The sequence below is a fragment of the Carassius auratus genome, chromosome 47 (assembly GCF_003368295.1).
Source record: "Carassius auratus strain Wakin chromosome 47, ASM336829v1, whole genome shotgun sequence".
Taxonomy (NCBI): domain Eukaryota; kingdom Metazoa; phylum Chordata; class Actinopteri; order Cypriniformes; family Cyprinidae; genus Carassius; species Carassius auratus.
The window spans coordinates 9,588,188-9,607,523 of NC_039289.1; the positions used below are offsets into that span (position 1 = coordinate 9,588,188).

At 36.5% G+C, this 19,336-nt stretch overlaps 2 protein-coding genes across 2 annotated transcripts; both read left to right on the forward strand.

Moving 5' to 3' along the window:
• Positions 1-1,819: 1,819 nt before the first annotated feature.
• LOC113065037 (CD276 antigen homolog) lies at positions 1,820-9,316 on the forward strand. Its single transcript, XM_026236154.1, has 3 exons — positions 1,820-3,297; positions 8,824-8,864; positions 8,964-9,316. The coding sequence occupies exons 1-3, from the start codon at positions 3,287-3,289 to the stop codon at positions 9,302-9,304; spliced, it is 393 nt and encodes a 130-aa protein (XP_026091939.1). The 5' UTR covers positions 1,820-3,286; the 3' UTR covers positions 9,305-9,316.
• Positions 9,317-11,719: 2,403 nt separating this feature from the next.
• On the forward strand, positions 11,720-18,987 carry LOC113065036 (CD276 antigen homolog). Its single transcript, XM_026236153.1, has 4 exons — positions 11,720-12,034; positions 17,445-17,485; positions 17,558-17,890; positions 18,525-18,987. The coding sequence occupies exons 1-4, from the start codon at positions 12,024-12,026 to the stop codon at positions 18,764-18,766; spliced, it is 627 nt and encodes a 208-aa protein (XP_026091938.1). The 5' UTR covers positions 11,720-12,023; the 3' UTR covers positions 18,767-18,987.
• Positions 18,988-19,336: the final 349 nt, after the last annotated feature.

Genomic DNA, 19,336 nt, shown 5'->3' on the forward strand with positions numbered 1-19,336 from the left:
GAACCTTGCTGCTTCAGAAAGGGTTACACTTTGGCCACAATGTCTTGGGTGTCACAGCTGCTCAGGTTTTCTGTGAGAGGAGGTGGATCTACAGTTTTGCCTGTTGGAACGTTGAGTGGAACATTGAGTTGAAGAGGTGAGTGATGAAGTTTTGTGTGAAGACAGCAGCTGACTTTAAGGAGGAAATACCATTCAATACACCTATAGCAGTTCAGAATGCATCTATTTTACATGCTTGAACATCATTGGCCATATTTACTTCACGTTTGATTATTTCGCAAAGAAAGTAGTGTCCCCATAGTGTCAGTTACTGAATCTTGAGAGACTTAGCAACTGTGTGAGCCTTTTTTACTTTATGAATTAAATTAAAACTGTTTTTCAAAATAATAAAAAATAGATCTAATTAAAGAATGTCCTTATGTTATAACATTTACTATCCATAACATTACCTTGTCGTGAAAATACAAAAAATTATAAATAAATAGTTAACACTCCTGCCATATTTCTGACAAAGAGCTCTTAATTACTTTTTATTTAATCAGAAAACAGCCTACTTCTGTGTTTGTTTGTTTTTTGTTTTAGTTTTTACCTTCAGTTGGATGGTGCAGTTCCAGCATCTACCAGCAGGGTCTAAAAGGAAACTGGTAACCACCTTGACCCCCTGGTTTCTTATACTATTAAATTTGACATCTTTCTTATCCATCTATTTCGCTATTTTTTGGAAACTCATGAAAACACAATCGTGATTTTGTTGTTGTTGAAGCAAACAGTTGGAACAAATGATAATTGTCATAGTTTCCTTTTTTTTCTGCAACAGTTCTCTATTTTTAACCCGTGGTTCTATGACGACTTCTGGCTACAGAAAACCCAGAAACGTGTTAAGGTTCAGAGTCTCACAATTTCATTGTTTTTGGACAAAGTTTTACTTTGTAATATCATGTGAAATATATCGGGGCACAATGATCTTTGGGTAGATTCATGATTCCTTAAAGAAAATTGTGTTTTCACAAAACGAGCTGTGCTTCCCACCGATTTGACTTCAGATCTGCCGCTATACAAACAAAAAGTGATCAGGTTCGCGCTCATATTTGCATTTGGCCTGGTTTGTTTTAGTTACTTACACTTAAGAAAAAGTAATATACTTCAAGTTTATTTTACTAAGTATACTTAAGTAAAGTTCAATATATATCAATATATATATATATATATATATATATATATATATATATATATATATATATATATATATATATATATCACAAATATATATATGTTTTTTTTCCTCATCATGACGTATTTTAAGACTGATGCGACTTAAACTCAGGTGCGACTTATAGTCCGAAAAATACGGTACTTGCATTAACTGTCGTGTCTGTAACAGCCTATTTAGGAACCGTGGCAAACTGAAGGTTTAAAAAGTTTTAACAGACTCACTTTCTCTCATTTTTATGACTATATTGCAAGTTAAATGTTACCTTTAGCGGAATTTGTAGCACAGCTTTCAATGTTTCTTTCTTGTGCAGAATATTGGTAAGGCCTGTTGCCTCTTCAGTGTCAGCCTCTGAGAAGCACGTTTTTTTCTGGCACCCAGGGTAACAAATAAGATTTCATTTTGAAAGCATGAAAGGCACGTTAGGATTAATCATTTTCTGGAAGTGTGAACATATATTTATCAAAATTTGGATTTGGGATAACCTCCAAACCAAAATATTAGAAAAAAAAAAAAAAAAAAAAAAAAATATATATATATGTATATATATATATATATATATATATATATATATATATATATATATATATAAATGTTAGTGCTTTGTGAAATACTTAGAGCAAAAATGTAGGAGTCCTAAATTTAGGTCTTACATGCCCACTATTTTTAAGATTTTCTCCTAAATCTGCAAGTTATACAGTCTATGGTTGAGATACTTTTAGCCTTAATATGTTTTGTGAATACAGGCCCTGGGGTCTCTTTTATAAACGTTGCACAAAAGGGCCATCTAAAATGCGTACACAATTTTCCACTCACATATTGGGATCTATAAAAAAATTAACTTGCCGTAAATATGAACACAACTAGAGACAATTTATAAGAGACATGCCACTTCCTCAATCCTCAATACAACTATATAAGGAAAAACCGTAACGGCAAAGATGGCGGTTGTATGCACATGTCCCGCCCCTCCTGCTGGAAAGCCAATCATCTGCTTTTAACAGTCAAACCGGGAAATATTTAAGCCTATCGTCTGGTTCCACTGATGCATTCGCACAGTTGAGGTTTTGCGACAGCCGAGAAGATTTGGCGACAGCGAGTTGTGGTGTGTGCAAGATCACATGGAATCCACATAGAAGAGGGTGATAACAACGCAAATTCAAAAAAGATTGTTCTGTACACTGATAAAATCCACATAGAAGAGGGTGATAACAACGCAAATTCAAAAAAGATTGTTCTGTACACTGATAAAACAAATGACATTGAGCATTTGTTTAAGTGCTTGGCACAACACAGGCCTTCTGCATAGAGACGTAAATGAAGTTGGTGTAGTGTTGGTGTTGTGGTACGCACTCTTTTACCTGGAGTGAGAAAAGTTTTTAATTTTTTGACATTTACATTAAATATTCGACTCTGTTTAACGGAGATGAAATTACATAAAGTCATTACGCAGATGTAAAAAATGTTGGACAATTAAAGAATTTAGGCATGTTTATAGGATGCGCTTGATCACTTTTCCTGTGGTGTGCTTTAATAACAGCAAGAAGTGCTTTAGGTGCACAATAATTAATCTTCAAACTAAACTGCAGATCTCATGTTGAGAGAAAATATTTTTGTGAGAACAGTGATCAAGGATGCACACTTCGATATTGTACATAGTCATTGGTTTAAAAAACAAAAACAAAAACAAAAAAAAAACTTTTGTGCGTACGCAAAATCTACCATTTGTGCATACGTACACTTTTAGGATGAAATCTTTGGAGAGTTTGATAAATGAGACCCCTGGCCTTGGCTTTACGCAAGGATTTAAATGTTAAGCGGAGTATCCAGATGACCGGAGGAGGGCAGTAATTAGACAGTGATGCGTCTAGCCTGCCACAAATTATATAAGAAGAAGAGGATTTGCGTACCAAACAACCGCGAGAGCTAACCGCACTGTATGCTTTCGACTCACTCTCGCGATAGTTTGATTTTTATAAACCGAAATCTATCTGCGTAATAGCTTACTTTCAGTTTTCCTACAAATATCATTTTAGAAATAGTATGTAAAATATCCATTATTAATATCGGGACACCATGATCATCGGGTATGTTTATATTTTTTCAGTGTCATTCTGTTTCATCGAAACGATTTGTAGGCTACTTCCCACACGTTTCACTTCAGATCTGCCGCGATAGGTGAAAAAGTGATAGTTTGCTCGCATGTGCATTTGGCCTGGTTTGTTTTGGCTCTCACTTAAACTAGCATTAGTAAAAAAGTATTTGTATTATCATTAATTCATTATTCGTGGTCTGATTAGTTAACGATGGATAAATACTCAAAGAAATAGCTTTAACTATTGTTTTGATCTAACCATTAGCATTAGCATAGAGGATGGGTGATAATACTTCCTTAGCCTCTTAAGACCCTGCGGCCTCATATGAGGACATTATATTTTAGTGAATTTCTCAGAGACTGTACATACCACAGTTTTAAGTCTGGATGTCTTGTACAGAACACATTCAAGGATTTTCAGAGATACCAAATGATTGAATGTTTACCATGACCATTCCCTCTCTTTGGTCATAAAAAATGTCTGAAACTGTGTATCATAAATCAACATCTCAGGAAAATGTTATGGGGTTCAAATCAAAATATGAAACATTTTGGGAACAAATTAACAGGCAAAATAATTATATTTCAATATTCTATGATATACTGTATTATTATGAAAATCTTAAAAATTACACTCATTTTATGTTGCCCCAAAAACACATAAATATGCAAATTATATTTAGTTTATAGATACATTATATACAATGAGAACCTGTTTATGGCCATTTTACACATAACAGTTGAGAATCATCTTTAAACAAAGATTGGTTAAAAAAAAAAAAAATGAAACTAAAAATCTATTCATGATTTTTTTTTAAAATCGAATGTTTTTGCCTATGCATGGTCATTCATGTCTTTTTTTTATTTATTTTTTTTTTTAAGAGAATGAGTCCGAATTTTTTCTTACGAGGACATAGCATAAGAGTTTGACTCCGAACCCTAAGGTTGTGGTTTCGAGTCTCGGGCCGGCAATACCACGACTTAGGTGCCCTTGAGCAAGGCACTGAACCCCAACTGCTCCCTGCTTAAATGGCTGTCCACTGATCCCATTGCTGTGTGTTCACTGCTGTGTGTATGCACTTTGGATGGGTTAAATGCAGAGCTATAGTAAGTAATAAAAACAGCAGCAACACCTTGCCACAGTTGTGATAGAGGCATTTTACCCTAAGCAAGGGCTGTTTAATTGGTGGCCCGTCAATCATCTTCAGATATTTGAGATATCCGCAAATTTAATTGAGTATAATGACCTAGCTACGGTCATATCTTCACGCGAGAAATAGCACAGAGACTGGATAAAGTTGATTTTCAAATGGAGTTTGAAAGGCTGCACGTTCGATTTTCCACATACTATGGTGAGCCGCTTCAGCAGAAAAGAACGCACACAATTATGTTAAAATGTGCAGTTATGGCAAGTTACCTCGTAAACACGGTCTTAAACGAGTCCTAAATGACCATAACATGTTGAGAGAAAAGCGAATGTTTGTGTCAGATCCGCCGCATGTGCATCAGGTTTTAAAGAGATAGTAGGGCGGGGAATCAATTCCAAAAAGAATCGATTCCTTGATTCCGAGGCGTTCGGAATTTAGAGTCGATTCCAAAGGTTGCATTTTAGAATTTTAGAATGTAGCCTTCCGTTTCAGAAGCACAATTCACCAAATACATAATTACAAAAGTTTTGAGATAAAAGATTATTTTCAATTTTAAATAATAATAATAATAATAATAATAATATATATATAAAAAAAATAACGATTCGAAGATTATTTTATGGTGGAACTGGCTTGTCCACAATTTTGAGCGCTGCATGACAGAATAGATCATGACGTCATTGGGGGTCTTGATTGTATTACCATCTAAAATACTATTTTTTTTTTTTATTCATTTCTATCAGCCAATGATAATTATAAATAATATGTCACGAGCTTAGATCAGTGGCCGAGAGCGCATCTGATTGACAGATAAACCATGAGCTCTATCAGTCATAATGTTCTGGTTATTTTGTTTCAGTGTACAGTTTGTTAATATTGTGCAAAGTATACCAAATAAATGTAATCATTCAGGTGAACTGTGCACATTTATTCTAGACACTTCATGTCTTATATTCTTATTAGATTCATGCGATAAACGCATGTCCCTGCGGATCTGGGCTATGAATAATTTCACGTGCAAAGCTGAAAAAAATAAAATAAATTCAGCTTCATATTATAGATACATTATACGACCTATCCTGCAGTTATCATGGTGAGATTAGGTTCCTTTAATCTAAAAAAAAAAAAAAAAAGATTTGTAAAATACTCGAAAACAACAGTGAGGAATCGATTCTCAGGACCAGGGATTGGAATCAGAATCGATTCACAGCCCTAAGAGATAGCAATGCTTTTAAAAGCAGGCAAATGTTTTAAACATCATAAACCCATATTTTTAACCAACAACCAGACATGGATGTCATGTAGGCTAATAAAATTTGTTTAATGGGGCTAAATTTGTATTTAAAGTGATTTCAATTCAATAAAAACATTAGAAATTGATAAGGTTATATAACCTTTTCTTTCCATGGATATTCGCACAGCAAATACATTATAAACATTATCACTAAAAAACTATTGTTATAGTCACTGAAGCTGTATACACTGTGAATTTAATCTCATGTACATTGTAAGTGCATCTGTGCTTTGTTGTTTATGATGAGAGAACTCTTGGAATTCAGTCAGAAAACGTGCGCGCACTCAAAACTGATGACTTACAGCGACGACTCATCTGAACACCTGTGATTGGCCATTGCATTCCTAAGCTCAACAGAATTGCGTCTGATTGGTTAAAGTGCGCACCACTGTATAAACGCCTAAAATGAAATGCGGTGCAACACGAGCAGATCTTAATTTGATGCCACAATCGACAATGTCTGTTCATTTTCACTTTGTTAGCAACAGATTTAACTGACTTAATGTGTTTGTGCAGGGGCATTTTTGTCCAATTTAGTGGCATTTTTGCCCCAAGTCTCCATGCCCAGGAAAAGGCTAAGCCTTCCCCAGCCTTACTGTGCATTCACACTGCCGGTGTTGAGAGTGTCAAAGTGGCCCAAAGTAATTCATTTTCAATGTAAGCCGGTGTCGAGCAGCGGCAGGGAGCGGCGCGGTGCGACTTGGCCGTTGAGAGCATCGAGGAGAGTTGAAATCAAGGCAACTTTATTGGTAATGAGCTTTGACGCGTTTGGGCGGCAACCAATCAGAACGTAGAAGTCCACAGCTTGAGAGGATTCCAGAGTTTTTTTTCCAAATAATGATTCCAAATAAATAGTTAACACTCCTGCGATATTTCTGACAAAGAGCTCTTAATTACTTTTTATTTAATCAGAAAACAGCCTACTTCTGTGTTTGTTTGTTTTTTATTTTAGTTTTTCCTTCAGTCGGGTGGTGCAGTTCCAGCATCTACCAGCAGGGTCTAAAAGGAAACTGGGGCATGTTCAAGTTCAAAACGGTGCGCAACGTTTTGCTACTGTTTCCGTGTTGAATGTCATGTTTCCTGGAAACGGCATGCAGCGGTGTGCAACGGGGTTTGAGATGCATTTTCTCATTATGCAGGCCTTTGTCTTCTCAAGTGTAAATCACAATGATATTCATGATAGTTGATGCCTACTCGCATATGACTTTTACCAACAAAAAGTGTCTTAGAAAATTTAAATCAATATATTGTTTTCTGTGAGTGAGTAAACAAGATGATTTTCACATAATTTAGAAAGAAAAATTCTAGGCTACAAGCTCCAGTTCTCAACAATCCCGGGAACCAATGTTATGTATGTGTTTTATTGCCTTATTCAAGTGAAATAACATTTTTAGTTTTTCCACTAACCATGCATGACATTTTTTTTTTTTTCACAAATACAATCATGTACATACATGCATTTCACATATTATTATAGCCCAGTTTGTGCTGATTACAGTGATATTAGACTTTACCCATTTAGATATTTATAAGAAACTGAAAAAAGCACAAATATCAGGGCATGACAAAACTTCTCCAGGCCCCAAAAATACCCTTAGACTCCAGAGGGTTGAGCACCACACTTAAGTAGAAGTACTAAAGTATTCAACATTTGTTGTACTTAAGTTTTGCAAGTAGTTTATTTTAAAATTTACTACTCAAGTACTGAAAGTAAAAGAACAAGTATTGTGTTATGTAGTTATTAAAGAAAGTAGTCAAAAGTTTGAACTTTGTTTTTATTATTTCAAATGATTAACCTAAAGGACAAACACAATTCCTTTGACTGTAACTTTTTGTAAACAAAAAACAGATTAAAGGGTTAGTTCGCCCGATTTGCAAAATTATGTTATTAATAACTTACCCTCATGTTGTTTCAAACTCATAAGACCTTTTTTGGAACACAGTTTAGGATATTTTAGATTTAGTCCGAGAGCTCTCAGTCCCTCCATTGAACCTATGTGTACGGTATACTGTCCATACTGTCCATACTGTCCAAAACATCATCAAAGTAGTCCATGTGACATCAGAGGGTCAGTTAGAATTTTTTGAAGTATATGTAATGGCGTCATTGGCGTTGACTGCAAGCCTTCGGTTTACCTGAGCTCATAACACTAGCACAGAATCAGTTCAGAATCAATCACCAAAAGAATCAGTTCGGTTCAGACGCTCTGTGTGTCAGTCTGCTTCACGCTGAATCACACATGCGCAGTATCATCAGCTCCTCGGTTCTCGAATCGGACACGTCTGACAGAAACGGTTCTTGACTCGTGAACGAGTCAATCTTTCGTTCGTTATCTGGCTCGGCTCTGTGTTCATCTTCAGTTCTCTCTTCACAGCAGTTCAGTCAGTGTACTGTTTGAGTAAATGAATTACTCCGGGATATTTGTTTGTTTTAACTCAGAGGGAGTGTCAGCCACATTAAAAAAAGTTAACAGCTTAAGTCATTTGTGGATTAATGCATATTAGAGACCCGAACCGTTTCAAATGATTCAGATCGATTTGGTGAACTGGTTCAAGAAGATCCGGTTACATCGAATGATTTTGAAATCTCACAACAGACATGGAAGAGAAGACAATGCTGAATAAAGTCGTAGTTTTTGCTATTTTTGGACCAAAATGTATTTTCGATGTTTCAAGAAATTCTAACCGACCCTCTGATGTCACATGGACTACTTTGATGATGTTTTTCTTACCTTTCTGGACATGGACAGTATACCGTACACACAGTTTGAATGGAGGGACTGAGAGCTCTTGGACTATATCTAAAATATCTTAAACTCTGTTCCGAAGATAAACGGAGGTCTTACTTGTTAGGAAAAAAATGAGGGTGAGTTATTAATGACAAAATTTTCATTACTGGGTGATTTAACCCTTTAAGCTGATGTGTGTTATTATTTGAAGTCACTTCCCATCATGCTTTTGCAAGAGTATTGATCACTAATCACTAGTGATCCGTTCTGCTCATCTCAAACAAGACTGTTGCCAATGTCATGATCTACATGGTTAACAAGGAAGTTTTCTTCTTCTGTTTCTGCAGTTGGTGCTTCATCTCTGCATTTGTAGTGCTGATTAACAAAGGTGAGCACCTAAATTAAAATTTTATTATAAATTCTTGTATCGTGTATTGATGGCCGATTCCTGATTGTGTATTTACAATTAAAGTTTGTGTGATTTCAGTCTGTCTGCAGGTCCCAGTCGAGGGGTTTATCGGTGGTTCTGTTGTCCTGCCGTGTTCTTCGGATGAACATGATCTTAAACTTCAAGATATTAATGTGTTTTGGAGAGACAAAGACAGTGAGATTGTTTATGATATAATTAGCGGTAAAGATTCAGTAGAGCGACAGAATCCACAGTACAAGAACAGAGCTGAAACCTTCCCAGAGGAGTATGAGAGAAGAAACTTCTCCATTAAACTCATCAATCTGAATCACACTGATGAAGGAGAGTTTAGCTGCTTCATCACACACACAGATGAACTCCGTACTATACAGCTGATCCTTAAGGGTACAAAAAAGTGAAAAAAAAAAGCTTTAAATTAAAAACAACCCGTTTTTTTATTGCAGTGCAATAATAGTTTTTTTTTTTTTTTTTTTTTTTTTTTTTTTGCAGAATCAACAGCAGAAAAAGGAAACAAAACAACTGAACAAGAAAATGAAGGACCACAAACACAGTCAGATTGGATGAAGATATTGATCTGTGTGGTTGTTTTTTTATTACTTGCATTAACTGTCGTGTCTGTAACAGCCTATTTAGGAACTGTGGCAAACTGAAGGTTTAAAAAGTTTTAACAGACTCACTTTCTCTCATTTTTATGACTATATTGCAAGTTAAATGTTACCTTTAGCGGAATTTGTAGCACAGCTTTCAATGTTTCTTTCTTGTGCAGAATATTGGTAAGGCCTGTTGCCTCTCCAGTGTCAGCCTCTGAGAAGCATGTTTTTTCTGGCACCCAGTGTAACAAATACGATTTCATTTTGAAAGCATGAAAGGCACGTTATGATTAATCATTTTCTCTTCCACAGCTCATGCCACACTCACAGGTGCAGTGTGAATCAAGTATTACACTGTCTGTATTGTTATATTCTCATTGACAGAAATCAGCGTGCACTGTTTGTTCTTAATGCATAAAAATGAGATTTAGTTGTTCAGTTTCCACAAACATGTGAACAACGCACTTTTTTTTGTAGGCTAAAATTTTATTAAGCAGCAATGTAAAGTTACTACATATCTCAGACGATAAACCATATTTGAGGTCGATGAATGTAAGGTGAGCATATGGATGTCCTGCCCAATGTACTATATTACCACATAAATCAGCCATAAATGATTTATCCATCACGGACAGTGATTTTGCCACTTCATCTGTATTTTCATGTGTATTTTTTTTTCTTACTGCGACTAAGCGTTTTGGTAATATGCAAATAAACAGCCTTTTAATTAGCAGAAAAATCATGGCTGATAGTAAGACATGCAAAGATAAAAGAAAATCAAACTGGAAGTGTGAACATATATTTATGAAATATTTGGGATTTGGGATTTGGGATAACCTCCAAACCAAAATATTAGGAAATATATATATATAAATACTTAGAGCAAAAATGTAGGAGTCCTAAATTTAGGTCTTACATGCCCACTATTTTTAAGATTTTCTCCTAAATCTGCAAGTTATACAGTCTATGGTTGAGATACTTTTAGCCTTAATATGTTTTGTGAATACAGGCCCTGGGGTCTCTTTTATAAACGTTGCACAAAATGGCCATCTAAAATGCGTACACAATTTTGCACTCACATATTGGGATCTATAAAAAATTAACTTGCCGTAAATATGAACACAACCAGAGACAATTTATAAGAGACATGTCACTTCCTCAATCCTCAATACAACTATATAAGGAAAACCCGTAACGGCAAAGATGGCGGTTGTATGCACATGTCCCGCCCCTCCTGCTGGAAAGCCAATCATCTGCTTTTAACAGTCAAACCGGGAAATATTTAAGCCTATCGTCTGGTTCCACTGATGCATTCGCACAGTTGAGGTTTTGCGTCAGCCGAGAAGATTTGGCGACAGCGAGTTGTGGTGTGTGCAAGATCACATGGAATCCACATAGAAGAGGGGGATAACAACGCAAATTCAAAAAAGATTGTTCTGTACACTGATAAAATCCACATAGAAGAGGGTGATAACAACGCAAATTCAAAAAAGATTGTTCTGTACACTGATAAAATCCACATAGAAGAGGGTGATAACAACGCAAATTCAAAAAGAGTGTTCTGTACACTGATAAAATCCACATAGAAGAGGGTGATAACAACGCAAATTCAAAAAAGAGTGTTCTGTACACTGATAAAATCCACATAGAAGAGGGTGATAACAACGCAAATTCAAAAAAGAGTGTTCTGTACACTGATAAAACAAATGACATTGAGCATTTGTTTAAGTGCTTGGCACAACACAGGCCTTCTGCATAGAGACGTAAATGAAGTTGGTGTAGTGTTGGTGTTGTGGTACGCACTCTTTTACCTGGAGTGATAAAAGTTTTTCATTTTTTGACATTTACATTAAATATTCAACTCTCTTTAATGGAGATGAAATTACATAAAGTCATTACGCAGATGTAAAAATGTAGGACAATTTAAGAATTTAGGCATGTTTATAGGATGCGCTTGATCACGTTTCCTGTGGTGTGCTTTAATAACAGCAAGAAGTGCTTTAGGTGCACAATAATTAATCTTCAAACTAAACTGCAGATCTCATGTTGAGAGAAAATATTTTTGTGAGAACAGTGATCAAGGATGCACACTTCGATATTGTACGTAGTCATTGGTTTGAAAAAAAAATAAAATAAAAAATAAAAAAAACTTTTGTGCGTACGCAAAATCTACCATTTGTGCATACGTACACTTTTAGGATGAAATCTTTGGAGAGTTTGATAAATGAGACCACCGGCCTTGGCTTTACGCAAGGATTTAAATGTTAAGCGGAGTATCCAGATGACCGGAGGAGGGCAGTAATTAGACAGTGATGCGTCTAGCCTGCCACAAATTATATAAGAAGAAGAGGATTTGCGTACCAAACAACCGCGAGAGCTAACCGCACTGTATGCTTTCGACTCACTCTCGCGATAGTTAGATTTTTATAAACCGAAATCTATCTGCGTAATAGCTTACTTTCAGTTTTCCTACAAATATCATTTTAGAAATAGTATGTAAATTATCCATTATTAATATCGGGACACCATGATCATCGGGTATGTTTATATTTTTTTCAGTGACATTCTGTTTCATCGAAACGATTTGTAGGCTACTTCCCACACGTTTCACTTCAGATCTGCCGCGATAGGTGAAAAAGTGATAGTTTGCTCGCATGTGCATTTGGCCTGGTTTGTTTTGGCTCTCACTTAAACTAGCATTAGTAAAAAAGTATTTGTATTATCATTAATTCATTATTCGTGGTCTGATTAGTTAACGATGGATAAATACTCAAAGAAATAGCTTTAACTATTGTTTTGATCTAACCATTAGCATTAGCATAGAGGATGGGTGATAATACTTCCTTAGCCTCTTAAGACCCTGCGGCCTCATATGAGGACATTATATTTTAGTGAATTTCTCAGATACTGTACATACCACAGTTTTAAGTCTGGATGTCTTGTACAGAGCACATTCAAGGATTTTCAGAGATACCAAATGATTGAATGTTTACCATGACCACTCCCTCTCCTTGGTCATCAAAAATGTCTGAAACTGTGTATCATAAATCAACATCTCAGGAAAATGTTATGGGGTTCAAATCAAAATATGAAACAGGACGTTGATTTCATACATTTCCTCATATAAGTACACTGGTACATGTTTATTACACATTTTGGGAACAAATGAACAGGCAAAATAATTATATTTCAATATTCTATGATATACTGTATTATTATGAAAATCTTAAAAATTACACTTATTTTATGTTGCCCCAAAAACACATAAATATGCAAATTATATTTAGTTTATAGATGCATTATATACAATGAGAACCTGTTTATGGCCATTTTACACATAATAGTTGAGAATCATCTTTAAACAAAGTCTGGTAAAAAAAAAAAAAATGAAACTAAAAATATATTCATGATTTTTTTTTTTTAATCTAATGTTTTTGTCTATGCATGGTCATTCATGTCTTTTTTTTCTTTTCTTTTTTTTTTTTTTTAAGAGAATGAGTCCGAATTTTTTCTTACGAGGACATAGCATAAGAGTTTGACTCCGAACTCTAAGGTTGTGGTTTCGAGTCTCGGGCCGGCAATACCACGACTTAGGTGCCCTTCAGCAAGGCACTGAACCCCAACTGCTCCCTGCTTAAATGGCTGTCCACTGATCCCATTGCTGTGTGTTCACTGCTGTGTGTATGCACTTTGGATGGGTTAAATGCAGAGCTATAGTAAGCAATAAAAACAGCAGCAACACCTTGCCACAGTTGTGAGGGAGGCATTTTACCCTAAGCAAGGGCTGTTTAATTGGTGGCCCGTCAATCATCTTCAGATATTTGAGATATCCGCAAATTTAATCGAGTATAATGACCTAGGTACGGTCATATCTTCACGCGAGAAATAGCACAGAGACTGGATAAAGTTGATTTTCAAATGGAGTTTGAAAGGCTGCACGTTCGATTTTCCACATACTATGGTGAGCCGCTTCAGCAGAAAAGAACGCACACAATTATGTTAAAATGTGCAGTTATGGCGAGATACCTCGTAAACACGGTCTTAAACGAGTCCTAAATAGATAAGGGAATTAAGGGAAGTCGTGGCCTAATGGTTAGAGGGTTGGACTCCCAATCGAAGGGTTGTGAGATCAAGTCTCGGGCCGGACGGAATTGTGGGTGGGGGGAGTGCATGAGCAGTTCTCTCCACCTTCAATACCACGACTTAGGTGCCCTTGAGCAAGGCATCGAACCCCTAACTGCTCCCCGGGTGCCACAGCATAAATGGCTGCCCACTGCTCCGGATGTGTGCTCACAGTGTGTGTGTGTGTTCACTGTGTGCATTTCGGATGGGTTAAATGCAGAGCACAAATTCTGAGTATAGGTCACCATACTTGGCTGAATTTCACTTCACTTAAATGACCATAACATGTTGAGAGAAAAGCGAATGTTTGTGTCAGATCCGCCGCATGTGCATCAGGTTTTAAAGAGATAGTAGGGCGGGGAATCAATTCCAAAAAGAATCGATTCCTTGATTCCGAGGCGTTGGGAATTGAGAGTCGATTCCAAAGGTTGCATTTTAGAATTTTTTGGATGTAGCCTTCCGTTTCAGAAACACAATTCACCAAATCCATAATTACAAAAGTTGTGAGATAAAAGATTATTTTCAATTTTAAATAAAATATATATATATATACCAATTTTGAGCCCTGCATGACAAAATAGATCATGACGTCATTGGGGGTCTTGATCGTATTACCATCTAAAATACTATTATTTTTTTTTTACATTTCTATCAGCCAATGATAATTATAAATAATATGTCACGAGCTTAGATCAGTGGCCGAGAGCGCATCTGATTGACAGATAAACCATGAGCTCTATCAGTCATTAAAGGGGGGGGTGAAATGCTATTTCATGCATACTGAGTTTTTTACACTGTTAAAGAGTTGGATTCCCATGCTAAACATGGACAATGTTTCAAAAATTAAGTTGTACGTTTGAAGGAGTATTTCTGTTCCAAAAATACTCCTTCCGGTTGTCACAAGTTTCGGAAAGATTTTTCGAGTATGGCTCTGTGTGATGTTAGATGGAGCAGAATTTCCTTATATGGGTCCTAAGGGCGCGTCTGCCGGAAGAGCACGCGCTCCAGTATAGCAGAGCACTGAGAGGCGGAGCACAGACATTCATTCAGTGATCAGAGCGAGAGCGTCGCGAAATGTCACAAAAGAAGTGTGTTTTTGGTTGCCAGGGCAAGACAACACTGCAGAGATTACCAAAAAAAAAAAAACTGCATTAAGGGACCAGTGGATGGAGTTTATTTTTACAGAGCATCAACGGAGTTGTGCAAGTGTTTTTGTTTGTTCCCTGCATTTCGAAGATGCTTGTTTTACAAACAAGGCCCAGTTTGATGCCGGATTTGCGTATCGTTTATTTCTTAAGGATGATGCAATCCCAACGAAAAAGGGTCACGATCGTGTGTTGGAACCGCAGGCGGTGAGTAAAACTGCTTAAAATATCTCTGCCTCCTTGTTAGTGCGTCCCCTCCCATGCCGGAGACCCGGGTTCGAGCCCCGCTCGGAGTGAGTCGTTGCTGCTGCTGCTCTCGTTCAGTTTCAGCCTCGGGATCTGATTCTGGATCATAAATAAATGGCTGAATCTGACTGTTAGCCATGGTTTGTTTTGGATGATGGTTTTCCCTCACGGTAATGTCACAGCTTCCACATGCTCTCAACGCAAAAGCCTACTGGCGCTCGTGATTCTTTAGCTCCGCCCACACGTCACGCCTCCAGCCGGTCATGTTTTTCCGGGAAAAATTGGTACAGACTATCTTTCTCTTATGAATATAATAAAACTAAAGACTTTTTGGAGTTATGAAGGATGCAGTACTACTCTATAGGTACACAATATTAACAGGATATTGAGTGAAAACGAGCATTTCACCCCCCCCCCCCCTTTAATGTTCTGGTTATTTTGTTTCAGTGTACAGTTTGTTAATATTGTGCAAAGTATACCAAATAAATGTAATCATTCAGGTGAACTGTGCACATGAGCATATCTTAATTTGATGCCACAATCGACAAGTTCTGTTCATTTTCACTTTGTTAGCAACAGATTTAACTGACTTAATTTGTTTGTGCAGGGGCATTTTTGTCCAATTTAGAGGCATTTTTGCCCCAAGTCTCCATGCCCAGGAAAAGGCTAAGCCTTCTCCAGCCTTACTGTGCGTTCACACTGCCGGCGTCGAGTGTCAATTTGGCCCAAAGTCCTTCATTTTCAATGTATGCAGCGGCGGGGAGCAGTGTGGTGCGACTTGGCCATTGAGAGCGTTGAGGAGAGTTGAAATCAAGGCAACTTTATGGTAAATGAGCTATAACGTGATTGGGCAGCAACCAATCAGAACGTAGAAGTCCACCGCTTGAGAGGATTCCAGAGAACGCAGCTGCGACCACATTAGTTCCCAAACACAATGGAGGACAGGTTGATTATTGCAGTTTCGTGTTTGCAATAATCTATGATGTGTCCCTGTTTGCATACATAAATTAAAAGTGATACGTGGACCAAGGTGTCTGAGATTGATCATTTTAAGTAAAGGATCTTAATATTTCATCCACAACGATATTTAATGAGGTTAACTTAGAAAGTTACCCTCCTTGTGGTTAGTCTGCACGAGATCAACAAGCTTGTTTGCTTTGCGGCCACTTTAAATACAAAATAAACATTCGGTCTACGTCAGAGCATCTGAGATCTCACAAATCTTTCAGCAGCATCGTGAGCAGAGCGGCAAGAGCGATTTTTGACGCTCTCGACGCCGGCGGTGTGAATGCACAGTTACACATGCTCTGTCTATGAATGAATCCTGATGAAGTCTGTCATTGATGTAAATCAAATAACAAAAGTTAAGTTCACGTTTAGTTTGAGCAAACTGTGACTTTTCGGGATCAAGAAGGTCGGTTGATTTTGAACGGGCTTCGTCGCCATGGTAACTTAGACTACACTGCTATTGAGCAGGTTTTATTCTGGGTTCAATATGGAATGGAATTAATAAACTGAACAAAGTGACATGCATATAACACAATAAGCCACTCCCCCTCATCTCTCACTTCAAATTAATGCTGTTTGCCTTCTCAAAATTTTGCTGCAGCAGCAGTGTTCATTTCTGCCTTGTAAATGCATTTAAATACATATTTTAATAACGATAACGTCTATTAATCTTCAACAGAGCAGTGAATTGGACCGACTCATGAGAAGTGAAATAAGCCATGTTCTGTGTGATTGGTTGTTTGTTGCACTTCTCACACTTTCAGCAGCACGTGTTCTAGAGTTAATCACAAACTTGAGTTGACAGAAGGTTTATATCGGGCTTTTGGAGACTGCTGAACCTGATCTAAACCAGGTTGGATTTGTTTGGTTTTGTCAACTCTAAACCTACTCTAATACTCCTTGTTCAGCTGGCTTCATGCTACAAGGAGAGTAACATGACACAATCAAAGTTTCATCTAAGATTTAGAAGGGTATTAAAATTATCTTCATAAACATGTAGAAAATGTCTGTGGTCAAGAGAAATATTAAAAAGTGGGTGGGGCATCTTGATTATGTGTGTAACGTGAGAATCATTTCTGCTTTCACAGGTTTCCTTGTCGGAAATTGTACATGCGTGCCCCAACTTTGAATATGGTGTATTTGTTTTTCCCACAACATCTACATTGCTTTCTACTGCTATTACAGTCTTGAATATTTACTTATTAATAACCATTTGATGCATATTGTATGTATTTAACACAATGAAAATGGCATTAATGTGACCTAGATTCAGGAATCATCAGCCAGCTGAAAACTGGCTTAAATAAGATTTCACTAAGAAACAGACAAAAGTAAACTCATGAATGGGCTGTACCCATGATTCCTGTTCTTTCCAACAATAAAGCACTTTAACTTTTAAACTTTATTTATTTTATTTTTTTCTGCAGATACTGCTTCATCTGTGCATTTTTAGTGCTGATAAACAAAGGTGAGCACAAAACAAATAAAATTTTACCATGTAATGCCAGATTGTTCACAGTTAAAGTGTTTGTGATTTCAGTCTGTCCGCAGGTCCCAGTCGAGGGGTTTATCGGTGGTTCTGTTGTCCTGCCGTGTTCTTCAACTAAACGTGATCTTAAACTTCAAGATATTAATGTGCTTTGGAGAGACAAAGGCAGCGAGACTGTTTATGATATAATTAGCGGTAAAGATTCAGTAGAGCGACAGAACCCACGGTACAAGAACAGAGCTGAAACTTTCCCAGAGGAGTATGAGAGAGGAAACTTCTCCATCAAACTCATCAATCTTAATCACACTGATACAGGAGAGTTCAGCTGCTTCATCACACACTCATCTTATTCTAAACAGGAGATTGTATGGCTGTTCATTAATGGTACGTAAACATAGTTAATTTATGTTTGAAGTTTTAAAGGTGCAGTATTTAACATTGACATTGAAATGGGTACTTTAGTCCAAATTAAAAAAATATTGGACTGGAGAGAGCTGTTTCTCCTGTTCCCTCCTCCTAAGACTCAATACTCATGTGGGTTTGCAGATTGAGGAAATGCAACAGGAACAAGTGCAACTGCCAATGAAAGATGATGTATGTTGATGAGTTGATTTGCCTCTGGTCAGAGCAGTTTTTAGATGGATGCCAAGGCTTTTTAGGTTGGGCAGAATCTGTAATCTTTGATCCAGTTCATTTCCCTGGCTGTCAAAATACTTATTGGATTTTATTCTGTCAGAAGGCAGAATTACAAAACCCAAAACAGAAAGAGACATTTAGATACGGAACGCACATTTCAACACAGAATAACTCACTGTAGCATGTTTTCTAAATAACTGCAAACATATTGTTATTGTTATGCATTAGTACAGTAAATAAAAAAAATAAATAAAAAAAACATTCTGAATGCTGTATGATTAATATCCAATATGAATTATTGACAAATCTGTTGTCTTATCACAGTACAGTAATGTTATCTCTCTCTCTGTCTCTCTCTCTCTGAACATTTGTTTTGTTGCAGATTCAGCAGCAGTTCCTAATAAAGAATCTCCTAAAGAAGAAAACCAAGAACCAGGGACAATATCAATACTGATCTGTGTTTGCATTATCATTCCATTAATTTTCGTATTTATAGCCGTTTTCATTATTTGGAGGATAAGAACTCAAACTCCATGTTTAGAAGGAACTGTGGCAAACTTAATGCCCTGTTGCACACCGTATGTGTCAGCAGCATCTGAGCAGCCTGTATTTTCCAGGACATGATAACAAATTATTGTTCACATCAGAAGTAGAGTGTCATGCCATGCTCAATCACATTTTCTCTCTCTTGATATACTCTTGCTGAAAACAATGTGCTCTGTTTGTTTTTATTGTATAACATAATATGATATTGAAACTCATTTTGCTGTCAATCCTGTCAAATATGTATATAAAGTAAAAAATATGTATTTCTTGCAAGTAAACAGTAAAACTACACATTTACCAAACTTCATTCATTATTTCCAGATCATCCAATTAAATTATTTCTGTTTACACACAAGATAAAACATGGTGCTCATGGTTGAGACAATAATAATTATAATATTGAAAAGTTTTTAGTGTCTTAAGAAATGAACAAGATTATATAATAGATTGCAGTTATACACTGCTGGTCAAGCATTTGAGGTGTTTAATGTTTTTTTTTTTTTTTTTTTTTTTTTTTTTTTAATGCTCATCAAGCCTGCATTTATTTGATCAAAAAGAAAATAAAAAAATAATCAACTATTGCTATTTAAATAATGTTTTTTCTGCTTAATATACTTTAAAATATAATTTATTCCCATGATGTAATGC